The sequence below is a fragment of the Alnus glutinosa genome, chromosome 12, assembly GCF_958979055.1.
Source record: "Alnus glutinosa chromosome 12, dhAlnGlut1.1, whole genome shotgun sequence".
Classification (NCBI taxonomy): Eukaryota; Viridiplantae; Streptophyta; class Magnoliopsida; order Fagales; family Betulaceae; genus Alnus; species Alnus glutinosa.
Genome location: NC_084897.1, coordinates 23,840,664 through 23,867,548, shown reverse-complemented (window position 1 = coordinate 23,867,548; position 26,885 = coordinate 23,840,664). Strand labels below are relative to the sequence as shown.

General features: G+C 37.4%; 4 protein-coding genes across 9 annotated transcripts; all 4 read left to right on the top strand.

The window, feature by feature from the left end:
• Window positions 1–1,766: 1,766 nt before the first annotated feature.
• Window positions 1,767–9,283, top strand: LOC133851713 (serine/threonine-protein kinase ZRK1-like). 3 transcript variants are annotated; one of them, XR_009895837.1, is made up of 3 exons: window positions 1,767–2,956; window positions 4,058–4,120; window positions 8,729–9,283. XR_009895837.1 is itself a non-coding variant. In XM_062288261.1 (1 exon), the coding sequence occupies exon 1, from the start codon at window positions 1,881–1,883 to the stop codon at window positions 2,967–2,969; it is 1,089 nt and encodes a 362-aa protein (XP_062144245.1). In that variant the 5' UTR covers window positions 1,767–1,880; the 3' UTR covers window positions 2,970–3,170. The 3 variants fall into 3 exon arrangements, 1 of the variants encoding a protein (XP_062144245.1); XR_009895838.1 differs by lacking the exon at window positions 8,729–9,283 and adding an exon at window positions 4,761–4,936; XM_062288261.1 differs by lacking the exons at window positions 4,058–4,120; window positions 8,729–9,283 and having other exon boundaries at window positions 1,767–3,170.
• A 1,084-nt stretch (window positions 9,284–10,367) lies between these two features.
• LOC133851714 (auxin-responsive protein IAA8-like) lies at window positions 10,368–13,149 on the top strand. The gene is made up of 4 exons (XM_062288262.1): window positions 10,368–10,643; window positions 10,807–10,948; window positions 12,430–12,491; window positions 12,702–13,149. The coding sequence occupies exons 1-4, from the start codon at window positions 10,622–10,624 to the stop codon at window positions 12,737–12,739; spliced, it is 264 nt and encodes an 87-aa protein (XP_062144246.1). The 5' UTR covers window positions 10,368–10,621; the 3' UTR covers window positions 12,740–13,149.
• Window positions 13,150–16,897: 3,748 nt separating this feature from the next.
• On the top strand, window positions 16,898–22,755 carry LOC133851843 (serine/threonine-protein kinase ZRK1-like). Of its 4 annotated transcripts, none has more exons than XR_009895848.1 (3): window positions 16,898–18,126; window positions 20,991–21,053; window positions 22,255–22,755. XR_009895848.1 is itself a non-coding variant. In XM_062288438.1 (1 exon), the coding sequence occupies exon 1, from the start codon at window positions 17,123–17,125 to the stop codon at window positions 18,137–18,139; it is 1,017 nt and encodes a 338-aa protein (XP_062144422.1). In that variant the 5' UTR covers window positions 16,898–17,122; the 3' UTR covers window positions 18,140–18,325. The 4 variants fall into 4 exon arrangements, 1 of the variants encoding a protein (XP_062144422.1); XR_009895847.1 differs by lacking the exon at window positions 22,255–22,755 and adding an exon at window positions 21,342–22,185; XR_009895846.1 differs by lacking the exon at window positions 22,255–22,755 and adding an exon at window positions 21,400–22,185 and having other exon boundaries at window positions 16,899–18,126.
• A 1,430-nt stretch (window positions 22,756–24,185) lies between these two features.
• On the top strand, window positions 24,186–25,807 carry LOC133851882 (non-functional pseudokinase ZED1-like). The gene has a single exon (XM_062288493.1). The coding sequence runs from the start codon at window positions 24,535–24,537 to the stop codon at window positions 25,618–25,620; it is 1,086 nt and encodes a 361-aa protein (XP_062144477.1). The 5' UTR covers window positions 24,186–24,534; the 3' UTR covers window positions 25,621–25,807.
• The last annotated feature ends 1,078 nt before the right edge of the window (window positions 25,808–26,885 follow it).

Below are 26,885 nucleotides of genomic sequence, written 5' to 3'. Positions count from 1 at the left end.
CAAAAGACGTACCACATAGAGATGATTCGGTACTACTTGCTTGGTGGGCCATGGACTATTATGGAGTGACGATAATCACAATTGCAAGGAATTGTTGGCACTAATCATGTATAAAAGAGAGACTACTGGTAGTGGAAACCTTGTGAGCATGGTACTTATGACCATGGCCTGAGCCAAATGTAGAGCCAGAGTTAGTCTTGCGATGGGCAGGAGGGAAGTTGTAAAGATGGTAGCACCGTTCTGTAGTGTGACCTTCACGACCGCAATGACTGTATTTCAATCGTTCCTTCTTATGAGAATCTGATCGACTGTCTTTCCTGTGTTGGTGCTCCTTTTGAAGGACCAAAGCATAGGCACGATTGGCTGAAGGAAATGGTTACAGCAAGAGGACATGTCCACAAACAGCTGCATATGATTCATCAAGACTCGGCCATAAGGAACTTCACAGTATGCCGATATTGCTATAGTTGGAGCCCCTCCTTGACTGCACCACATGTGTAAGATAGGCTGAGCTGAAGTGCTGATAGTTCATCCGATAGTCCCTTCAATTTTGTGATATATGTGGCTATTGGCATGGTGCCCTAAACAAGACGACTGATGTCTTGCCTTAGTTGAAACATGCAGGGCCATTTGTTTGGGAGAAACACTTTTTAAGATCCAACCAGATGTCGCTAGCAAGGTTGTAATAAATAACAATAGTGCAAATGTCTTTAGAAATGGAATTTAATAACCAAGATTTTACTATATTGTTGCAACAGCTCCATTGTGGAAAATCGTTGGAGGATTTCACCAGTTGAGAGATGGTACTGTCAACAAATTTGAGCTTGTTCTTGGTGCTGAGAGCCATAATGATTACCCTACTCCATGTTTGATAATTCTTTGCAATAAGAGGCTGAAATACTACACCATGCCTGGATGATCGGAATGGTGAAGGTAGAGCTTAGGGGTGTACAGGCGGTCATTGGCTAAAATCACTAACTGCAACCGCCTAAGGTGGTTATTGAATTTAAACAATCGCAATCGCTTTCACCTAGACGGTTAGCGGTTATTATGTTTATAACCAGAGGTTTGAAAACCGCTTTTTAATTTGGGCTTTGGGCCGGTTTTAATTTTTTCAAAAATAATAATAATAATAATTTTTGGACCTTTTTGTACAAAATTAACAAATCTAAATACAAATCCAATATAGCTATTAAAAGAAAATACAAATCCAAATAACCAAATACAAACAAATTTTTAATATATATATATTTTCTTGTTTTTGAGAAACTAAACGACCTGTAGCTTAGGTATGAAGTATGACTTGATGCCTAATTAAACAAGCTGTAAGTTGGACAATTTCCGTAAATTTTTTACAAACCTAGCTGATCTTGTTTTGCTTGAATGTCCTAACCTAGCGTCTAGCGAGATTATGTAATGGAGCTGAAATCAAGATTTAATCTGAAATCAAGATTTATCAGACAGCTGTGCTACAAAATCCAATGGGATACATTTCCCCCCCCTACATTTTCAGAACTGACATCAAGATTTATAAATATAACAATTGGGTAATTACTTTGCAAGAGCTTGGAAATGTTGTATTGGGGTTCTCTGTCTTGATCAGCCTTGTCAATTGTCATTTGGGCCGGGTCTGATCCTCATTTCTAATGCCCCAATTTTTTTTTATGAATATTGTATCTAAAATATAAGCAAAGCATGCTATGTAAAGCCCTTCATATATATACCGGGAGGGAGCATTTATTAATTGTTAGTGAGACTGACTTTGCTGGTTTTTTTAACGGGTTAACGCGTGGATGAGGAAGGCTCCGCCTACTTTCCACGAAATCAACCTTAATTTACTTTTGCGGACGCAAGGGGAAATTTGAGATCGAGAGGGAAGCATGCTACCGAAGAAACTGAATATTGCTGCTGCTCTTGTAGGTCATCGCCGGAAAAAGAGAGAAGAAGAGAGAGAGAGAAAGAGAGCATTTCTAGAGAATGGAGGGCTTGTATTGGAGAAGCTGGTTGCCTCTTGTAATGGCAGGCCTATTCCCATCCGTACCTTCTCCTATCAAGACCTTATCTTGGCAACCAATAACTTCGATCATCGCCTTATTCTACATGAAGATGAAGACTCGGGGTTTCAAGTTTACAAGGGTTCTTTTGAGGGCCGAATACTTTGCATTAAGAGTTATAATAGAAAGATGTCCTCCCCAAAGGGCTGGGCCCTAATGGATATAGGTATTTCTGCAAAGATGAGCGCTCACAAAAATATTCAAAAACTGGTAGGATGCTGTCTCGAGACTTCGATTCCGACTAGAGTGTATGAATATGCTCAAAATGGAGTCCTTGCCGATCGAATTTATATCTCTAAACGAAAAGGTACGCCTATGGTGTGGCAGAGCAGGTTAAAGATTGCAAGACAGATTGCTCATGCAATTGCATATCTCCACACTGCCTTCTCCAGACCCATCATTCATAGAGATATAAAACCGCAAAATATCTTATTACACCAGTATGATGTTCCCAAACTCGCAGATTTTTCATTTTCTATTTCAATTCCTGAGGGTAAAACTCACGTGGAGGATGAGGTGTGTGGGACTCAGGGTTTCTTATGCCCTATCTATTTATTGACAAATATGATAACAGAGAAAACTGATGTCTATAGCTTCGGTATGGTTCTATTACATATTTTAACTGGACAGTATAATTATGGTCAAGAGGCGGAATTAGCTTCTGAAAACATTGACATGCGGAAGAATAATTCTCTTGAAGGCCATGAAAAGTTGGTGGATTCTTTGAGAAATCGTGCTCTAAATGAGATTGTGGATCCTGCAATCTTGGAGGAGGAAGGAGGAGCTGGTTTGGAGCCGCAATTGCAAGCTGTGCTAGAGCTTGGTCTAACATGCACAGAGTACGATCCAGAGATAAGGCCGACAATGGTGAATGTTACGAAAGAACTCAGGCGGATTGAGAGGTTCTTGGCATGATTCTTTTCTCATTTGATTAGTGATTTTATTATTGATTTTGAGCCTGTTTCGCTTGAAATCTAAGTCTATGTACCATTGACATCTTCATTCTGTTTGAGTTTGACTTGAATTTAGTTAATTCCGTTTTTGTAATTTTCAATTATCTCTATCTTTTTAAAAGAAGAAGAACAAAAGTTAATTATGCAGTTGAATTTGATATCATTTTAGTGTTTAGAGAGCTTCATTTTTTTAAAAAAGAAAAGAAAAGACAAGAAAATGCATTATCAAGAATAGTTGATGGTGACATTGGAGGATCATAATCCTATCAAATTATATAACTGAATTTAAGAGAATTCGAATAGGTGATTGTGAAATATCACTTATGAGATCCATCTGATCAAATAAAAATTGGACAATCAAGTCTGTCCAACCACTTATCAAAAAGGGTAATTACTTGTTTTAGGAAGACCCAAATCTTATAAGATCCAGGGAATTAGCAATTTTTTTTTTTTTTTTGAATAGTCTAGTACTATTTTTGTAGTTTAATTTTCTGTGGCACTAAATGGCTATCATTCAGATGTTATAGTTCTTTCCAAACTCCAATGTAGATCCACCAGACAATTTAATGTTGTCTAAATACTGAATGGAAGTGGTCGTTGAGAAAGTTGCGTTTAATATCTTTGTCAATAAAAGCTGCGTTCAAGCCTTTACGCGTAGATTGGGTCCAAAAATAAAAAGCCATTACGCGTAGATTGTTTCCCAATCAATGGGCGTTGATCCTCCAAAAAGCCCAATAAAGGCCAACACGTAGCAATGATGAGGAACGCTCCGCTTAGTTTCGACCAATTTCGTGCACATTCAATCAATGGGGGAGATGGAGATCAAAAAGAGAGGATTTTTGTCAAGAATGACTTGAAAGTCTCAAGTCAAATAATTCAAGTCCATGATAAATTAGAATCCACAAATATTTAAGGTGCATAATCTTGTGAAAATGATTACATATTAATATTTGTTTTGAATAAACTGTTTCTATTGTTGATGAACAGAAGATTATTCTGTCATGCTGCAAAGTATGTTCCTAACTCTCACAGCAACTTGGTTTGTTATAGGATTGTTTTTTGACTCATGCAAAAGGCTGAAGATCATGCCGGGCTCTGATGCCAATGGCTTAGGTATGTTTATTTTTATGAATGAACGCATGTATACATATATCAGTTAAACAGGGTGCCTTTTGTGCAAAGTTAAATTGAATTAGAAATGAAGCTTTGGGGTTGGAGGTGTAGTTGTAAGAGTCATATTCAGTGATTACATTTTGAAATTGCAATTGATGGCTAAGTTTTCCACTTCTGAACTTTGTATTTTCTGTTTGTTCCACAACTCATCATAGGAACTTTGTACTTTCTCTGAAACTCTTGATTGCTTTGCGGTCGCAAAGTTCAATGCTTGAAATTCAAGCGGGTGCCGGAAGAGGTAGAAGCTTTTAAAGGTGATTGAACAAAATGACAGGATGGTTCTGGGCCAGACGATATGTCTTGTTCTGATGCACATCCTGTCGTAGGAGTTCATAGTCCTAGTAAAATCCTAGTTGTTTAAGATGTTTTGCGTTTGATTAAAGACCACTTGGATACTATGATTCTGCTGTTTTTATTAACTTTTGGATAGCCTATGTTCTTAAGTAATTTTTTCAACCAGCTGGTCTTTTTGTTTGAATGTCCTACCTAGCAAGATTCGGCTTTTGTTTTTAGAACTTGTATTCGATCAGCTTAATATCTTGTGATCTCGTCATTTATATGTGATGTTTATTTTGTGAAGGTGAGCATGGATAGTGCTCTTTACTTGAGAACGGAGTCTACATATAAAAAAAACTATCTACTGCTTTTGGAAAATGTGCAGCTGTTTTGCCCATAGTGAGAGATTATTTTAGCTTTATGTTAATGGCAGTATGCCATTGAAAAACAATAGAAATCATATGATGTTCAGTAATTAATGGCTTTATGTTAATGGCAGTATGCTTCTTTTTCTACTTATTTATATCTCTTGCTCAGTGGATATGAGGTGACCCAGATTATGAAAGAAGAACTTGGCGTTCTTTCTAATTTACTTACAGGCTGAGCTAGTATTTCCACTTCCCATATTGAACTATTGCACAGAAGAAGAAAGAATGTTGAAATGAAAAATGACAAGCTAGATTTACTTTCAGAATAAACATATTTTGCCTTTTTAAGGATTTGAAACCTTAGGATTGGTTAGTTTAGACGAATTTTGCGAACATTCAATCAGGGGGGGAGATGGAGATCAAAAAGAGAGGAATTTTGTCAAGAATGACCGAAAAAAGAGAGAAATTTTGTCAAGAATGACCGAAAAAAGAGAGAAAAAGAGCGTTTCAAGAGAATGGAAGCAAAGTACTGGAGGAGCTGGTTAGAGTCAGTTACAGACTATTTTTCAAGAACGATGGCAATCGTTAACAAGATGCGAATCCATGGCGACAAGGTAGAGGATGTGAGCATTGTTGAGAAGATTCTTCGATCCTTGACACCAAAATTTAATTTTGTTGTTTGTTCTGTAGAAGAAGCCAATGATGTTGGTGAACTTTCAATTGATGAATTACAAAGTTCTTTCTTGGTTCATGAGCAAAAAAATTAACCAGCAAGAGACAGAAGAACAAGCGTTGAAGGCCTTCTCAAAAAATAACTTTACACCCAATGGAGCTTATAGAGGGCAAGGTAGAGGCAGAGGTCGAGGTAGAGGAGGCAGATACAACAATGGTCGTGGGAATCAATAACAACATCATCAGCATCAAGAGAGTCAATTTCAAGGAAGAGGCAGAGGACATGGCGGCCACAACTCAACAACTTATAGCCCAAAGTCAGCAGACAAGTCCAATGTTGAATGTTACAAATGTCATAGGTATGGCCATTATAAGTCAGAATGTCAAACTAATTTGAATAGACAAAGCGGAGAAAACACTAACTTTGCAGAAAAAGAAGAAGAAGTGTCTTTTTCGATGGTGTGTCACGTGAAGGAAGAAACTCAACAAAACATGTGGTATTTAGACACTGGTTGTAGCAACCACATGTGTGGAGATAGGAGGCATTCTCTGACTTGGATGAATCTTTTCGCAGCTTTGTTAAGTTTGGTGACAACTCCATGGTTTCTGTTATGGGAAAAGGAAAGGTAACCGTCCAAACCAAAGGAAATTCCACCCACACTATTGCTAATGTTCTTTTTGTACCAGAATTAAAGACCAACTTGCTTTGTGTGGGTTAGTTGCAAGAAAAGGGATACGAGATTTCTATCAAAGATGGAGTATGTCAGATTCAAGATGCAAAGTTGGGCTTAATTGCTCAAGTTAGCATGACAGCAAATCGTATGTTCCCACTTTATCTCCACAACACCACTCATTCATGCCTCAGCGCAATTGAAGGATGGGGCATGGCTATGACACTTCCGCTATGGGCATCTGAATTTTGGTGGATTAAAAGCACTACAGCAGAAGAACATGATGACGGGTCTTCCTCAAATTACAGCTCCTTCTCAAGTCTGTGAAGAATGTGTTGTTAGCAAACAACACCGCAATCAATTCCCACAAGGAAAATCTTGGAGAGTGAAGAAGGCATTGGAGCTTGTTCATTCCGACATTTGCGGGCCAATAACACCACATTCTAATGGAGGTTAAAGATATATAATTACCTTCATTGATGATTATAGTCGTAAAGTATGGGTTTATTTTTTGCGAGAAAAATCTGAAGCCTTTGTAGCTTTTAAATGCTATAAAGCGCTTGTTGAGAAAGAGGTTGCCAACCCAATAAAAGTTCTTCACACAGGATAGTGGTGGAGAATATAGCTCACATGAATTTGCAAATTTTTGTGAGAACCATGGAATCAAGAGACAACTTACAGCAGCTTATACACCCCAACAGAATGGCGTATGCAAGAAGAAGAATCGCACTATTATGAATATGGTGTGAAGCCTTTTTACAATGAGTGGCATTCCAAAAAGTTTCTGGCCTAAAGCAGTTAATTGGAGCATTCATATATTGAACAGAAGTCCCACACATGCTGTTCAAAATATGACACCGAAGGAAGCATGGAGCTGAAGGAAACCTGCTGTAGATCATTTCTGGATTTTTGGGTGTATTGCCTATGCCCATATACCAAATAAGAAGAGGAGGAAGCTAGATAATAAGGGAGAAAAATGCATTTTTCTTGGTGTTAGTGATAAGTCAAAAGCTTATAAGTTATACAATTCTAGCACCATGAAAATAGTTATTAGCCGTGATGTGGTTTTTGATGAAGAAGGCACCTGGTCATGGAATGAAAATGGTGTTAAACAAAATATTCCAGCAGATTTTGATGATGAGGAGAAAGGGCAGCAGCCTATGGAGAATGAGCAAGAACAAGAAGCCGCACAAAATGATCCAATAGTTGATCAAAGCCCACTTGCAGCTGAATCACAAAGGCCTCAACGTGTTCGAACAAGACCAGCATGGATGACTGAGTATGAGGTAACTGGAGTTGACCAAGGTAATGACCCACTTACACATTTTGCTCTGTTTTCAGATTGTGATCCTACCACTTTCGAAGTGGCTGTAAAAGAATCAAAATGGAGAAGGCCATGGATGCTGAAATTGCAGCCATCAAAAGAAACAATACTTGGGAGCTACATGATCTTCCAAATGGGCAGAAAACAATTGGTGTAAAGTGGGTTTACAAGACAAAGCTGAAGGAGAATGGTGAAGTTGACAAGCACAAGGCACGCTTGGTGGCTAAGGGCTACAAGCAGGAGTTTGGTGTTGATTATAAAGAAGTCTTTGCTCCAGTTGCAAGGCATTACACAATCAGATTGGTGATTGCATTAGTAGCGCAAAACTCATGGCCTATCTTCCAGCTGGACGTAAAATCAGCATTCCTCCAAGGAGATTTGAAAGAAAAGGTATTTATCGATCAACCTCCTGGTTATATGAAACTTGGCAATGAGCATAAAGTGTATAAGTTAAAGAAGGCTCTATATGGATTAAAACAAGCTCCACGGGCTTGGTATAATCATATAGAAACTTATTTTCTGAAGGAAGGATATGATAAATGTCCTTATGAACATACACTTTTCATAAAGATTGAAGATGGAGGGAAAATGCTCATTGTTAGCTTATATGTAGATGATTTAATCTACACTAGAAATAATACAGCCATGTTTGAAAGTTTCTATCAGTGTTATCAAAGCCAGGTTCAATTGAATCATTTGATGGCTTCCGACAGTTTTGTACAGCCAGCCATTCCACACTTTGATGGTCACTATGACCATTGGAGCATGCTTATGGAGAACTTCTTGAGGTTCAAAGAATATTGGGCGGTTGATGTTTCTGGAGTAGCAGAACCAACAGAAGGTGCTGTGCAGACAGATGCGCAAAAGACGGAGCTTGAAGAGCTGAAGTTGAAGGATCTAAAAGCAAAGAATTATCTCTTCCAAGCTATTGATTGCTCAATCTTGGAAACCATTCTTGCAAGGACACCACCAAGCATATTTGGGATTCCAGGAAGAAGTACCAAGGTACAACAAGGGCTAGGAGGCAGCAGCTTCAAGCACTTCGTTCTCCCTGGAAGTCTTGAGAAATTCTCTGCTTGGTTACAATCCAAGGCAGAGGATGTTATCTTATTTATAGTAGTAAAAGATTACACCTTGAGCTCATTGAGCTGAAAACAAACAAAAGCACCTAAAATTGTGTGCAAAGAATAAACTAATACACAACTAACTTCTATGCTGATTACATTGTTTTGAGCAGGAAACATGGAGGCCTTGAAACCAGGAAAACAGGTGGCTGCAAAGTCTTCTAGGGTCAGCTGTAGATGTGCAGCTAGATCATGTGCAGACTGTGGGATTTGGTGATTTCTGTTTATGGAAGGCTGAAGATGATGAATGCTGAAACATGTGCTGATGCAGATAAGAGAGGACTGAAATGGTGTGTCACGAGCTGGTCTAGCTACTGCTGAAGAAATTGTTCACCGGGTAACGGCTACTAGCCGTTACTTGGTGATTTCTGCATGATCTTGATGTTCTACCTTAATACTCCCATCGGTCTGCACAGCAATGGCAGGCCTATTCCAATCCGCACCTTCTCCTATCAAGAGCTTAGCCGAGCTTCGGGTTTCTCAGCGAGCACAGCTTAAAGCTTTCTTCTTCCGTTGCTTTCTGCTTACTGAAAGGGCCTTGAGCTCTCTCTCTCTCTCTCTCTCTCTCTCTCTCTCTCTCTCTCCCTGCTCCGCTCTCTGCTTTTGCATCTCTTCGTCTCGTGCATTTTCTTAAGGATTTCAAAAGCGTTGATTGGCCATCTCTTCCTTGTCTGATCCGCAAAAAAGCTCAGGTACTTGTTTTGAATCTTCACTTTCGGCTTTATTTATTTATTTTTGTAGTTGATTATATGCTTGATGTTTAGCTTTGTTTTGCTTGAAATCAGAGTTTGAGTTGAATCTATAAGTAGCTGTTGGTTGATTCCGTTTTTTTTAATTTTAGAAATATCCTGAGGTTGGTTTTTCTTTTCTTTTTTGCTTTTTCTTTGGATTTCTTTGTTATTGTACATTATTTTCGGTTAACCTTTTCCTTTTCTTTTTTTTTCCTGGAGTCTGTTTGGCTGCTGAGAAAAGTGAGGAAATGAGAAAGAAAAAAGAGTTAACTACATTCTGTATTAACTTTCTGAATTTTCAGGAAAGCTCAGCTCGTGCAGATAAGAAAGCAGTTGAATTTGGTGTTATTTTGGGTTTTAGAACGTTGATTGAGCTTACTATCCTCTGATCTCATCATTTGTGTGTGATGCTTATGTTTTGGAGTCTCTTTGTTGTCTTTGGTCTGAACTTTCATATTGGAGAAGAATCTGATCATTTTTAATGGCATATTATTTTGCCATAACTTATTGGTTGTAGCAGGGTCGGCAAAGGGTTTTGGACTTGGTCGTTACTATGACCACTCCCCCCCCTCCTCTTAAATTTAACCTTTTATTTTCAACTATTTCAAGTTTTTGTTTTTTACCAATTCAACGTCGCTTATTGTTAGAATTAGCTTAACTACTAGTATTTTTCTTCTCTCTGAAAGCAAAGTTTAACGGATTTTGGGTCTTAGAATCTGTAATTTTTTTTTTCTGATAAGCTATCAACTCGTACTCTAATTATTTTGACTAATTTTTTCCCGAACATAAGAAACAGGAAAGGTATGTGATCTGGGACCTTGTTGTTCTGGTTGTCTGATTTATTGACTAATTTGCACGGTATCATTAGCAAAAGCCAGGGGATGTGCTTGACAGAGTTCTTGTTTGTCATGTGGAAATTTTGAGTTCTCAAATTAATCTTCCGCTTATAAATTACTACTTGTTTTCATATTTTGGCAATTAAATATGTGGGTTGAAGGTGGATTTTTCTCTTCCAAAACAGTTGAAAATATTGGAGTCTGATGTCTCCTCCGCTGCTGAGTGCTGAGGAGGGAGAGCAGAGCAATGTCTCTCTAGTGGCTTTGTCACCCTCTATGGACTGTATCTCCCAAAATGTCTCAGGATTAAAAGAACGCAATTGCATGGGTTTGTCAGATTGTTCTTCGGTAGATAGTTCACCTGTCTCGAGCTTGTCAGAAGAGAAAAAGAACAATCTGAACTTGAAGGCTACAGAGTTGCGGCTTGGCTCTTGAGAAGATGTTCAGCTGTTTCACCATAGGTGAGAGAATGTTTTAGCTTTTATCATAATGGCAACAAGCTTTTGTACATATTTAATATTATTAAAATTTTCAAATTTGTGGGATTATCATCCTTATTGTTCGAATAAGGACAATGCTTAATTTTTGCCTAGATTTGGTTACTATTCTTTATTATGACATCAGGTCAATGTGGATCCCAAGGAGCACCAGGGAGGGAAATGCTGAGTGAGAGCAAGTTAAGAGATCTTTTGCACGGATCAGAATATGTACTTACATATGAGGATAAAGATGGTGACTGGATGCTTGTAGGGGATGTTCCGTGGGAGTAAGTGTTGGTCTGTCATTTCTTTCTTTTTCATCTACCTTCATGCTCCTCCTATTGTTTCCCTTGAAATAAATTAGTAAATAACAATGAAATTATAAGTGATGTATAAAAGAAAAATGAACTTTGAGATTTCAGCAGAAGCATTTTGAATTTGATATGCCTAATCATGTGAAATTACAAAATTTGTCTTCTATTACTGAATAATGTTAAGGGTGGAGGTGGAAAAGTCAAAGGCCTATATCTTATTGATAGATTTAGATTAACTCATCTTGCTTTGACTCTTTTGGTTCTAGAGTACATGGCGAATGTGAATTTTTATCTATGAAACTTGTAAAAAGAACAAGACTTTGTGACAAAGTGGAGAGTTGATGTAAGGGGCGAGACACGAATTTTACTTTAATTTAGTCTGGTTTAATTTTAGCGATCAATTCTATCTTCTTTTATTTTTTATTTTTTTTTAAAAAAAAAATCTGGCAAAATTGGTCCATGCACTTTTATTTAGGTCCTATTAGTTAATTGGGTTATTACTTATTAGTATTTAGTTTTATGTTTTATTTAATTTTCAAGGGTGAAGGTTGTTTTTGTTATTCAATAAATGGGCTTTGCCCAAAGTCGGTTAGATTATGGTTCAGTTGTAAGTCTATTTAATTGTGATTTGTACTCCAATGGTGAAGACTTTGATGATATAAAATAAAATCTCGTTGTTTCTCTCTCTCTCTCTCTCACCTTGGCTTCTTTCTTTCTCCCCTTTTGTTGTAAATCCCGGTCACAATATTTACCCAACCTCCTCACCCCTTTCCCTTCTCCTCCGGTCAGTAAAATAGAAAATAAGATAATGTGGATTCTCACACCTAAATGAATACTGTTTTTCAAATCTCCACTTTTTACATGGTGAAATTTTTTGAACTTAGTATACAGGAGCAGTAGTACATTATTTGATAGGTGTCCAAGTTGTCATGCATGTCGGTCCATATATATTCTAAAACTTACACGTGGTTTTCTGCTTTATTTGAGCAACTATATACATGACCTATTGAAACCTGATAGCTTGAAATCAAATAATTCACATGATTAGGGTGAATTAGAATCCACAAATATTTAAGGTACGGTGGATAATCTTATGAATTTTAAAAACATGGGGTGTCTGATAACTACAATGTTAACATGAGCTTCTTGTTCTACTTATATATTTCTCAATGGCTTTGAGGTTACCTAAACTTCGAAATGGAGAACTCAGTGCTTTGTAATTTTGCCATTGTACAAGACTTATAGCAATAGGATGAGCTAGTGTTTCCACTTCCCACGTTTGAACTATTGCACAAAAATTACTTGGCCTAAATTAGAATTTTGTGTTACTTGAAAAATGATTACATATTAATCTTTGTCTTGAATAAACTGTTTTTATTGTTCATGAACTGAATATTCTTCTGTCGTGCTGTATAGTATGTTCCTACATCTCACTGCAACTTGGTTTGTTACAGGATGTTTATTGACTCATGCAAGAGGCTGAAGATCATGAAGGGCTCTGATGCCATTGGCTTTGGTGTGTATATTTTTATGAATGCACACGTGTCATACATATATCAGTTATCACACTCAATATTATCATGTGAATTGTTGTTTTGGATGATGGCAAGTCAACTGAAATTTTTGTTACCTTTTTATTTTTATTTTTATGCCCTTATCAGTGATTACATTTTTTAAATTGCAATTGATAGTTCTCTGAACTTCTTACCTTTTGTTTGTTCCATAGCTCCCAGGGCCATGGAGAAATCCAGGAATAGAAACTAGCTAGTCTCTGAAACTCTTGATTGCTTTGTGGCTGGCAAGTTCAATGCTTGGAATTCAAGCGGGTGAGGAAAGAGGAGGAAAGCTTTTAAATGTGAATGAAGAAAATGACAGGATGATTCTTTAGCTGGATGATAGGTCATGTTCAGATGGACATCCTGTCTTAGACGTATCTATGTTTTGATTAAATCAAAAAATTTGCTTATGTCTGAGTTGAAGTAAGGTTATTTAAAACCTCGTAAAGCTATTAAAAAAATTAGTACTGTGGAGTTCATAGTCCTTATAAAATTCTAGTTGTTGAAGGTGTTTTGTATTTGATGAATCTTTGTTTGATTGAAGACCACCTGGATGCTATTCTTCTTCTGCTTTGTTGACTGTCAGTGTTATCAGTAAATTTCCGGGAAGTTGTCTTATATCCGCTATAGCTTTGATTATGTGAAAGATTAGGACAAGAGATTTTAAAATTTGATAATTAAGGATATGAGTTTTAACCAGATGACATATCGCAAATTTTTGACGTTTGAAGTGCAAGTTGGCATATTCTTCAAGTAAGACCAATGAAATTGTCACGTGTATTAAAGTCATCATGTCATGTATACGTGTAAATAAATAAAAGAAAAAGAAGAATAAAATAAATAAAGATGAGAGGGTTGGCGTGGTGGCTCCATCATCTACAATGGTCCCTCGCGGCGGGGTACAGTACCCTTGTAGGGTGGATGGAGCATGGAGTGTCTTCAGCCCACTGCTGGGAGGTGGGTGGATTAGCCGACTACTCTATCAAAGGGTGGCCACACGAGCCACCCTACTGCTGGGGTGTGGCCACCCCCTGTCCCCTTTGTGGTGGTGGAGGTGGTTGCTCCACCTCCCTGCACCATGATAGAGGGTGGCGGTGAAGGTGGAGTACCCCTCCACTCTTTTTATATTATTATTTTTTTCTTATATATATATATATATTATGGCGTATGTGTTAAAATATTGATTAAATGATTAAATTTTTATTTTTCTACCAGCTTCAACTTTTTGGATAAGTAATAATTTAATATGGTATCAAAGTCAAATGTCATAAGTTTGAACTTGACTCCACAATTCCCTCCCACCCCACCCCATTTTAATTAAAATTTCATGTGTTGAACCTCATTAAAAGAGAATTTATGCCTATGCATGAGGAGGATATGAGTGAGTTAAGGCAGTAGGATAACAGACCATATGGTCAGTAGCACCGTTGTCAACAATCCATAGGGAATCATCATACAAGCTAGAAGACGTACTAGAGATGATTCGGTACTACTTGCATGGTGGGCCATGGACTATCATGGAGTGACGTTATTCACTATTGCAAGGAGTTGTTGGCACTAATCATGTGTAAAAGAGAGACTACTAGTAGTGGAAACCTTGTGAGCATGGGACTTATGACCATAGCCTGAGCAAAATGTAGAGCCAGAGTCAGTCTTGCGATGGGCAGGAGGGAAGTTGTAAAGATGGTAGCACCGTTCGGTAGTGTGACCTTCATGACTACAATGACTGTATTTCGGTTGTTCCTTCTTATGAGAATCTGAACGACTGTCTTTCCTGTATTGGTGTCCATTTTCAAGGACCAAAGCATAAGTACGATTGGCTGAAGGAAATGGTTATAGCAAGAGGACATGTCCACAAAGGCACAAACAGCTACATATGATTCATCGAGACTCGGCCATAAGAAACTTCACGGTATGCCGATATTGCTGTAGTTGGAGCCCTTCCTTGACTGCACCACATGTATAAGATAGGCTGAGCTGAAGTGACAGTTCATCCCATAGTCCTTTCAATTTTGTGAAATATGTGGCTACTAGCATGGTGCCCTAAACAAGACGACTGATGTCTCGCCCTAGTTGAAACATGCGAGGGCCATTTATTTGGGCGAATCACTTTTTAAAATCCAACCAAATGTCGCTAGCAAGGTTGCAATAAATAACAATAGAGCAAATGTCATTAGAAATGTAATTTAATAACCAAGATTTTACTATATTGTTGCAACAGCTCCATTGTGGGAAATCGTTGGAGGATTTCACCAGTTGAGAGATGGTACTGTCAACAAATCTGAGCTTGTTCTTGGTGCTGAGAGCCATAATGATTACCCTACTCCATGTTTGGTAATTCTTTGCAATAAGAGGCTCAGATACTAACACCACGTCTGGATGATCAGAATGGTGAAGATAGAGATTAGGGGTGTACAAGTGGTTACGGTTAATGATTATTGGCTAAAATAGCTAACCACAACCGCCTAGGACGGTTATTGAATTTAAACAACCACAACCGTCTTTGCTTAAGTGGTTAGCGATTATTATGTTTATAACTGGAGGTTTGAAAACCGCTTTTTAATTTGGGCTTTGGGCCGGTTTTAATTTTTTCAAAAAAAAAAAAATAATAATAATTTTTGGACCTTTTTGTTCAAAATTAACAAATTTAAATACAAATCCAAATAACCAAATACAAACAAATCCAAAACCAAAACATTACAAATCCAAATAACCAAATACAAATAAATTTTTAATATATATATTTTTTCAATATATAATATATATATATTATAAGGGTAGGCGGTCAACGATTACTAGGGGTAGGCAAAACCTGCTCCAAACAAGCTGATTTTTAGGCTTAAAATCGCGGGTATGGGTCTCAATTTGGACCGCTAGGCGGGGCGGGTCACAGGTATAAGTTTTTTTTTTTGCTTGGATCCCCGCCCCGCACTAAAACAAAGTTAACAAACATACCTAAAAACCCTAAACTACCCCCCTCCTAAAATAACCCTAACATTCATTCCCTAAGCCGCTCAACTCCAAGATCTCAGTCCTCATTCCCTCACGATCTAAACATATGTTGCGCCGCTCACCCAGATCTCTCTCTCCCTTTCTCTCTATCATTTTCTTGTAGAAGCTTCACCTTCTTCTCTGTATTTTGGATGAAGGATTCGCACTTGTAGGGACGTCATGAAGCTCCAGATCAGGGTTGATGAGGAGACCGGGAAGATCGTCGACGCTCACTTCAAGACCTTCAGTTGTGGGCCTTGTGGCTTCGCAATTGCGTCCTCATCCGTAGATTGTTGTTCCTTTGTTGCTATCATTTGTTTATGATTTGTTTGGTTGTTGAGAAAATCGAGGAAACGAGAAAGTCGGTAAGGGTTGCTTGGTTTCTCATGTTTCTAGGTATTGAATCTCGCTTTCTTGATTTCTCAAGCTCCAATCTTTTCCCCTCTCAAATTTTCACCCGCATCGCCTCACCAAAACCCGAAGGTGTGGGGGTGGGGGCCAAAGTGGCCGAAATCCGCCCCGCCCCACCCCACCCCACCCCACCCCACCCCATGCACAGCCCTAGCGGTTACTAAACACTTCCGCTTAGTCCTAACCTGCTTTTGAATGCGGTTATGTGGTTAACGATTATAAGCGGTTACAAAGCGTTTATAACCACCCCATTTGTACAGGCCTAGTAGAGATGATGGTTGGGATCTTGGAAAGAAGGTAGGAAAGGTGCCGAAACTATGGTTTCAATCATGGTGGAGAGTAGCTAATTAAAAAAAATGTTTTTGTTTTTTTTGAGAAACTAAACGGCCTGTAGCTTAGGTATGAAGTATGACTTGATGTCTAATTAAACAACCAGTAATTTGGACAATTTCCGTAATTTTTACAAACCTAGCTGATCTTGGTTTGTTTGAATGTCATAACCTAGCGTCTAGGTCTAGAGAGATTATGTATTGGAGCTGATATCAAGATTTATCAGACAGCTGTGCTTCAAAATCCAATGGGATACATTTTTTCCCCCTACATTTTCAGAACTGATATCAAGATTTATAAATATAACAATTGGGTAATTACTTTGCAAGAGCTTGGAAATGTTGTATTGGGGTTCTCTGTCTTGATCAGCCTTGTCAATTGTCATTTGGGCCGGGTCTGATCCTCATTTCTAATGCCCCAATTTGTGATCCTACTTTGATTTTTTTTTTTTTTTTTATTTTTAAATTTTTTATTTTTTATGAATATTGATTATTGAAACAAAAATATAAGTAATAAATCATGCATGCTATGAAAAGCCTTTCTTAATCTTATACCGGGCAATTTTTGTAATTTAAAGTGATATTACTGGGACCAACACGGTGGTGCTAAACTCCAGATTCCCACGAAATTTCCTTCTACTTTCGTGGACGAGAGAGGGAGCATTTATTTATTAATTGTTAGTGAGACTGACTCTGCTGGTTTTAACGGGTTGACGCGTTGATGAGGAAGGCTCCGCCTACTTTCCACGAAATCAACCTTAATTTACTTTTGCGGACGCAAGGGGAAATGGGATTAAAGTTAGGCCACTTAATTTCCAGCCCTGCAGAGCGGGTAGACAGATCGAGAGAGAAAGGGAAGCATGCTACTGAATATTGCTGCTGCTCTTGTACATCATGTCCAGAAAAAGAGAGAGAGAAGGAGAGCATTTCTAGAGAATGGAGGGCTTGTATTGGAGAAGCTGGTTGCCTCTTGTAATGGCAGGCCTTTTCCCATCCGTACCTTCTCCTACCAACAGCTTATCTTGGCAACCAATAACTTTAATCAAATTCTACATAGAGATGCGTTTTATACACTGTACAAGGGTTCTTTTGAAGGCCGAATACTTTCCATTAAGATGTATGATGAACGTGATTCATCTGCCAAGGACACGGCCCTAATGGATATAGGAATTTCTGCAAAGGCGAGTGCTCACAAAAATGTTTTAAAACTGGTAGGATGCTGTCTCGAGACTTCAATTCCGAGTTTAGTATTTGAATATGCTCAAAATGGAGTCCTTGACCGTCGAATTTTTATCTCTACAAGACAAGGTACGCCCATGTTGTGGCAGAGCAGGTTAAAGATTGCAAGACAGTTTGCTCATGCAATAGCGTATCTTCACACTGCCTTCTTCAGACCCATCATCCATGCAGATATAAAAATGAAAAATATCTTATTAGACCAGCATGATGTTCCCAAACTTGCAGATTTTTCATTTTCTGTTTCAATTCCTGAGGGTGAAACTCACGTGCAAGTTGATGTGGTGCGGGGGACTGGGAGTTTCATTTGCCCTATCTATGCTTCGACAGGAAGGATAACAGAGAAAACTGATGTCTATAACTACGGTATGGTTCTATTACAGATTTTAACTGGACAGCGTACGATTATTCTTGATCGAGAAGATGAAGATTGTTCTTTACCAGATCACGTAAGAAACCGTGTTATAAATGAGATCGTGGATCCTGCAATCCTGTTAGAGGAAGGAGGAGCTGGTTTGGAGCCGCAATTGCAAGCTGTACTAGAGCTTGGTCTAACATGCACAGAGTACGATCCAGAGATAAGGCCGACGATGGTGGATGTTACAAAAGAACTCAGGCGGATTGAGAAGTCCGTCGCATGATTCTTTTCTAATTTGATTAGTTGATTTTATTATTGATTTTGAGCCTGTTTCACTTGAAATCTAAGTCTGTATACTATTGACATCTTCATTTTGTGTGAGTTTGACTTGAATCTAGTTGATTCCGTTTTTGTAATTTTCAATTATCTCTATCTTTTTAAAAGAAGAAAAACAAAAGTTAATTAGACAGTTGAATTTGATATCATTTTAGTGTTTAGAGCTTCATTTTTGTTTGATGTTTATGTTTTGAAGCCTATTTGTTGTCTTTGTTATAAACTTTCATATTGGGTAGAATATGATAATGTTTAATGGCATATATGTTTTCTTTTTTGGGTGCTTAATAAAGGTTTCGGTAATTATTATATAGCATACAGTAGGATATAGAGATAATTGAAAAAGTTCATTTATAAAAAACCAAGTCCTGATGGTCTTTTTGTGAAGGTGAGCGTGGATGGTGCTCTTTATCTGAGAACAGAGTCTACACATCAAAAACTATCAACTGCTCTTGCAAGATGTCCAGCGGTTTTGCCAAAATGCGATATTATTTTAGCTTTATTTTAATGGCAATATGCCTTTGAAAAACAGCAGAAAGTAGTATGGAGTTCGGTAATTGCAATCTTAAGGTTTATAATCTTAAAATAAATGTGTTAATGGAGTTTGGTAACAATCCTAATGTGCGCTTCTTGTTATACTAATATCTTGCTCAATGGATTTGAGGTGACCCAGACTATGAAATGAACCACTTAGCGTTGTTCTTCCTAATTTTGCCATATTATAAGACTTATACAGAGAAAGAAAGAATGTGGAAATGGAAAAAAGAAGGAAAGTTTGACAAGAACGGTCAAAATTTGGTTATTGGGTGATTTCTAAGTTTACTTTCAATAGAGCTGCTAGTAGAGGAGGATTTGCACGTCCAACAATAAACATATTTTTCCTTTTTAAGGATTTGAAACCTTATAAGCAGAGTGGTAAACCTTAGGATTGGTGCCATTATATCACAATGGAAATGGTTATGAATATAAACCAAAGCATCTTTTGATTCAGGTGGTCCATCATCTTAAGTTCATGGCCCCTACATCATAGTCTTGTTTGTTTGGCTCATGGATTGGTAGGTTCTGCACCATGGACAGGCTGGTATATGTGCAAAGTTACATTAAGTTAGAAATGATATTTGGGGTTTGGAGATGTATTTGAAAGAATCATTATTACCTTTGAATTTTGTATGGTTGGGACGAGTAATTGCTGCATTTTCACATGCAAATTAGGTAGGACTGCTTCAACTTTGTAGTCTTATTTTATGTGATTGGTCCGGAGTTCACTATGATGTCTATAGCACTGTGTATTCTATAAGTTAATGCCTTATAAGTAATTACATTAAATGCAATAGCTCCCAGGGCCATGGAGAAATCCACAAATAGGAACTAGCTAGTCTTTGAAACTCTTGATTGCTTTGCGGTTGCCAAGTTCAATGTGTTAAATTCAAGTAAAAGTAGATGTTGGGTTTCTATGTCCCAACTATGCTATTACAGGCATGGAGACTGACGTCTATAGCTTTGGTAAACTTGTATTAGGTCTTTTAATTAGACAGTGTTCTGAGTATATGTTCCGAACGACGCCAAGTCATTGGAGCTTATTACATGGCATAAGAAACACTGCTATAAATAAAATTGTGGATCCTCTAATCTTGGCAGAGGAAGGAGGAATTGGTGTAGAGCAACTGTTAAACTCTGTGTTGCAGCTTGTTCCCATGTGTATAGATGAGAATTTTGAGTTAAGGACAAATATGATTGATGTTACAAAAGAACCAGGTGGATTGAGAAATCCATCGCAAGATTATTTTCTCACTTGGTCCATCTAAGTTCCTCTGTCCATCATGGGTCAATTTATATATTTTAATAGTTGATTATATTCTTGATTTTGAGCCTCGTTTAGCTTGAAATCCGATTCTGTGTACTCTTGACATCTTCATTCTGTTTGAGTTTAACTTGAATCTCCTCCCCCCGCAGAGACAGGCAGCTTTCCTTCACGTAGTTAATTATGCAGTCAAATTTGATATTATTGCAGTTTTTAGAATTTAATTGAGCTTATTATCTTGTGATCTCATCAGTTATGTGTGATATGTTTTGAAGCATATTTGTTGTCTTTGTTCTAAACTTTCATACTGTGGGAGAATCCAGTGCTTATTATCTCTTGTGATCACATCATTTATGTGTGATCTAGGGTGTTGAAAAGATTTAGATTCTATGTTCAGAAGTCACTGATCCAGTGCTTGGTGTTCAAGTTTCATCCTAGATAGTGGTCATATGGTATTTCAGTGTGCACTCAACATGGAGCTAAACAGCATGCACAATCCTTCAAACACTGGAGTACTATACACATTATCTTTGATTGGCTTCCCAAAAAATCAAGACAAGTTATTTTGATGATCGTATATCCTAGTCACAATATTAACCAAATTTCTCTCTCTCCATTCTCCTCCGGTCAATAAAAGAGAAGATAAGACATTTGTCCACTTTTTACATGGTGGAAACTTTTGAACAACTTAGGCTCCGTTTGTTCCGGCGCAAAATGTTTTCCGCTGGAAATATTTTAATGGCAGTATTTATGTTTTATTTGAGCAACCATATATGGGACCTATTGAAACTTGTTGCTTGAAACTCTCAAGTCAAATAATATATTCACATGTGTAGGGTAAATTAGAATCCACAAATATTTAAGGTGCATAAACTTGTGAAAATGATTACATATTAATATTGGTATTGAATAAACTGTTTCTTTTGTTGATGAATTGAAGATTATTCTGTCAAGCTGCAGAGTATGTTCCTAACTCTCACAGCAACTTGGTTTGTTACAGGATTGTTTATTGACTCATGCAAAAGGCTGAAGATCATGCAGGGCTCTGATGCCAATGGCTTAGGTATGTTTATTTTTATGAATGCACACATGTATACATATATCAGTTATCACCCACAATATTATCATGCGAATTGTTGGTTTGGACGATGGCAAGTCACATGTATACATATATCAGTTAAACAGGCCTGTTGGCTTTTGTGCAAAGTTAAATTGAGTTAGAAATGAAGCGTTGGGATTGGAGGTGTAGTTGCAAGAGTCATATTTAGTGATTACATTTTGAAATTGCAATTGGTGGGGCGCACTATGTTTTCCAACTCTGAACTCTTTGTACTTTCTGTTTGTTCCACAGCTCATAATAGGAACTTTGTACTTTCTCTAAAACTCTTAATTGCTTTGTGGTCGCCAAGTTCAATGCTTTGAAGTTCAAACGGGTGCCGGAAGAGGAAGAAGCTTTTAAAGGTGATTGAACAAAATGACAGGATGGTTCTGGGCTGGACGATACGTCTTGTTCTGATGCACATCCTGTCGTAGGAGTTCATGGTCCTAGTAAAATCCTAGTTGTTTAAGGTGTTTTGTGTTTGATTAAAGACTACTTGGATACTATGCTTCTGCTGTTTTTATTAACTTTTGAATAGCCTCTGTTCTTAAGTAAATTTTACAACCAGCTGATCTTTTTTTGAATGTCCTACACTCCTACCTAGCAAGATTCCGCATTAATCTGAAATTTACATATATAACAATTGTGTTACTCTGCAAGAGCTTGGAAATTTTGTTTGGGGTTCTCTCTCTTGATCGGCCTTGTCATTGGGCTGGGTCTGATCCTCATTTCTAATGGCAAAATTTTCTTATTGTCTTCTTGTTTTATTTCTTATATGATTTCGTTTAATTCTGTGTCTACAATAAGCCTAATTTGAGACCGAAGAGCATCACAATCACAAAAAGCTATGTGTGATCATACTCTGAAAAAAAAATTATGAATATTGATTATTGTAACTAAAATATAATAACTTCTAATTTTGATTACACTTCACGTACCCCACCGGACAATTTATTGTAATTTTGATCCCAACAATTCAGTCAAATTACATTAATTTAAAGTGATATTACTGGGACCCAACATGGTGGTGCTTCACTCAAAAGGTTATCATCCGATAGCGAATCCAACTTTCCACGAAATTTTCTTTTACTTTCATGGACAAGAGATGGAGCATTTGTTAGTGATTAACGTTGGCACGCTCAGAAGCTATGCTTTACTTTTGTAGACGCAAGGGGAAATGGGATTGAAGTTAGGCCACTTTCAAGCCCTGCAGAGCGGGAGACAGAGAGAAAGGGAAGCATGCTACTGGTTGTAGATCATGGCCGGAAAAAGAGAGAGAGAGAGAAAGAGAGCATTTCTAGAGAATGGAGGGCTTTGTTTTGGAGAAGCTGGTTGCCTATTGTAATGGCAGTATCTATTGCTTTTGGAAGATGTGCAGCTGTTTTGCCCATCGTGAGATTATTTTAGCTTTATGTTAATGGCAGTATGCCATTGAAAAACAACAGAAATCGTATGGTGTTCAGTAATTAATGGCAGTTCTACTTATTTATATCTCTTGCTCAGTGGATATGAGGTGACCCAGACTATGAAATTGAAGAACTTAGCGTTCTTTCTAATTTACTTGCAGGCTGAGCTAGTATTTCCACTTCCCACATTTGAACTATTGCACAGAAGAAGAAAGAATGTTGAAATGAAAAATGACAAGCTAGATTTACTTTCAGAATAAACATATTTTGCCTTTTTAAGGATTTGAAACCTTAGGATTGGTGCCATTATATCACTATGACATGTATTCCATCCATAAGTTAATGCCGTGTAATTATCAGTACTAATTACATTAATTGCAATAGCTCCCAGGGCCATGGAGAAATCCAGGAATAGGAATAGCTAGTCTTTGAAACTCTTGATTGCTTTGTGGTTGCCAAGTTCAATGTGTGAAATTCAAGCGGGTGAGTAAATTAAGTGGAGGGAGGTGTTATGTGCGAATGAACAAAATGAGAGGATGGTCTGGGTTGGATTATATAGTTCATGTTCTGATCATGCATATCTTGTTTTGGTTGCGCCACAAATTTTTGCTTCTGTCTTCATATTTTGTGCTTTATTTTTAGTTCGATGAAGTTACAGCTTTTTATCATATTAACCATACTTAACCCTTTTGTTTTATTTTTTATGCGAAATTGTTCTAGCCTAATTTGAGACTGAAGATCATCTTCATCACTTTCTATCAATGTGATCTTATTTTATATATATATATATATATATATATATATATATATATATATATATATATATATATATATATTGGGTATAATAGCTAAATAGTAACAAGAGCATCGTATATGAAGAACAGAAGAACCTTAACTTCTTTGGAATTTCATGCATTATAGCTAATGGTCTCAATAAGTAATTGTACTTTCTCTATTATTTAGGGAGACATTCAAGGCTCAACCAGGCTACCGTGGGTGCAGATATATAGCCATAGAAGATTTTTAAATCAATTTTAGCTTCTTTTTTTTAAAAAAATTTTTATATCAATTTTAGCTTCTTCTTTTTTCTTTTTTCTTTTTTCTTTTTTTTTAAAAAAAAAAAAAAGAAAAAGAAAAAGAAAATGCATTATCAAGAATGGTTGATGGGTGGCATTGGAGGATCATAATCCTATCAAATTATCTGACTAAATTTGAGAGAATTCAGACAGATGATTGTAAGATACCACTTATGAGATCCATCTAACTGAATAAAAATTCGACTGTTTAACCCCTTATCAAAAAAGGGTAATTGCTTGTTTTAGAAAGCCCAAGATCTAATCAAGTCCAGGAATTAGAAAATTTGTTTTCTTTTTTTCTTTTTTTTTTTGAGTAGCCGAGTACAATTTTTGTAGTTTAATTTTCTGTGGCACTAAATGGCTATGATTAAGATGTTATAGTTCTTCCAAACTCCAATGTAGATCCACCAGACAATTTAATGTGTTGTCTAAATACTGAATGGAAGTGGTCGTTGAGAAAGTTGCGTTTAATATCTTCGTCAATAAAACCTGCGTCCAAGCCTTTACGCGTAGATTGGGTCCAAAAGAAAAAGGTCATTACGCGTTAGATTGTTTCCCAATCAATGGCCGTTGATCCTCCAAAAAGTCCAATAAAGGCCAACACGTAGCAATGATGAGGGACGCTCCGCTTAGTTTCGACCAATTTCGTGCACATTCAATCAGTGGGGGAGATGGAGATCAAAAGGAGAGGATTTTTGTCAAGAATGACCGAAAAAGGAGAGAAAAAATAGAGAAAATGACCCAACACGGTGGTGCTAAAGTACTCCAAATTTCCACGAAATTTCCTTCTACTTTGGTGGACAAGAGAGGGAGTAATTGCTAATTGTTAGTGAGAACTGAATTTCCTCGTTTTAACTGGTTAACGCGTTGATGAGGCCAAGAAGGCACCGCCTACTTTCCACGAAATCAACTTTCATTGACTTTTGCGGACGCAAGGAGAGTTAGGCCACTTAATTTCAAGCCATGGCCTGCAGAGCGGGGAGACAGAGAGATCGAGATCGACAGGGAAGCATGCTATTGAAGAAGCTGAATATTGCTGCTGCTCTTGTAGATCATGGCCGGAAAAACAGAGAGAGAAAGAGAGCATTTCTAGAGAATGGAGGGCTTGTATTGGAGAAGCTGGTTGCCTCTTGCAATGGCAGGCCTATTCCCATCCGTACCTTCTCCTATCAACAGCTTGTCTTGGCAACCAATAACTTTGATCATCGCCTCATTCTACATGTAAATCTGACGTATACAATGTACAAGGGTTCTTTTGAAGGCCGAATACTTTCCATTAAGATGTATGGCTTGTATGCTGATCGTGGTCTATCTGACAAGGACTTGGCCCTAATGGATATGGGTATTTCTGCAAAGACGACCGCTCACAAGAATATTCTAAAACTGGTAGGATGCTGTCTCGAGACTTCAATTTCGAGTTTAGTGTTTGAATATGCTCAAAATGGAGTCCTTTTCGATAGAATTAGTATCTCTCGACGACAAGGTAAGCCCATGTTGTGGCGGAGCAGGTTAAAGATTGCAAGACAGATTGCTCATGCAATTGCGTATCTCCACACTGCCTTCTCCAAACCCATCATCCATAGAGATATAAGACCCCGAAATATCTTATTAGACCAGCATGATGTTCCCAAACTTACAGATTTTTCACTTTCTATTTCAATTCCTGAGGGTGAAACTCACGTGGAAGATGTAGTGCGGGGGACTGTGGGTTTCTTATGCCCTAGCTATTATTCGACAAATAGGATAACAGAGAAAACTGATGTCTATAGCTTCGGTATGGTTCTATTACAGCTTTTAATTGGACAGCATCCACTTGAATCTCTTCGAGAAAATGAAGATCAGACTTTGGAAGTTCACTTGAGTAACCGTGCTATAAATGAGATTGTGGATCCTGCAATCCTGGCAGAGGAAGGAGGAGCTGGTTTGGAGCAGCAATTGCAAGCTGTGCGGCAGCTTAGTCTCACATGCATAGAGGAAGATCCAGAGATAAGGCCGATGATGGTGGATGTTACGAAAGAATTCAGGCGGATTGAGAGGTTCATCGCATGATTCTTTTCTCAATTGATTAGTTGATTTTATAATTGATTTTGAGCCTATTTCGCTTGAAATCTAAGTCTGTGTACTATTGACATCTTCATTCTGTCTGAGTTTGACTTGAATCTAGTTGATTCCGTTTTTGTAATTTTCAATTATCTCTATCTTTTTAAAAGAAGAAGAAAAAAAAAGTTAATTATGCACTTGAATTTGATATCATTTTAGTGTTTAGAGCTTCATTTTTGTTTGATGTTTCTGTTTTAAAGCCTATTTGTTGTCTTTGTTATAAACTTTCATATTGGGTACATTGGGTAGAATATGATAATGTTTAATGGCATCTATGTTTTCTTTTTTGGGTGCTTAATAAAGGTTATGGTAATTATTATATAGTATACAATAGGATATAAAGATAACTGAAAAAGTTCATTTGTGGAAAACAAAGTCCTGATGGTCTTTCTGTGAAGGTGAACATGAATGGTGCTCTCTATTTGAGAACAGAGTCTACACATCAAACACTATCAACTGCTCTTGGAAGATGTCCAACTATTTTGCCAAAGTGCGATATTATTTTAGCTTTATTTTAATGGCAATCTTAAGGTTGATAATCTTAAAAAACTTGGGTTAATGGAGTTTTGGTAACATCAATCCTAAGGTGAGCTTCTTGTTATACTTATGCTATTACGGGCAGGAGACTGACGTCTATAGCTTTGGTAAACTTGTATTAGGTCTTTTAACAAGATAGTGTTCTAAGTAAATGTTCCGAACGACTCCCATTCACTGGAGCTTAGTACATCGCATAAGAAACAATGCTATAAATAAAATTGTGGATCCTCTAATCTTGGCAGAGGAAGGAGGAATTGGTGTAGAGCAACTCTTAAACTCTGTGTTGCAGCTTGTTCCCATGTGTATAGACGAGAATTTGGAGTTAAGGCCAAATATGATTGATGTTACAAAAGAAATCAGGTGGATTGAGAAATTCATCGCAAGATTATTTTCTCACTTGGCCCATCTAAGTTCCTCTGTATATCATGGGTGAATTTATATTTTTTAATAGTTGATCATATTCTTGATTTTGAGCCTCGCTTAGCTTGAAATCTGATTCTTTCTGCTAATTTGTTTGGTGGCTGAGAAAATTAAGAAAACACAAGTTAATTATGCAGTTGATCCAAACGGAGTGCCTGTTATTGAGACGTTTGAAAAATTAGATACTCTAATTTTAGGCGTTTTGAAGTTCAGTATCCTTAAGTCAAATAGGTCAATAGTTCGAAACCTTAATGAAA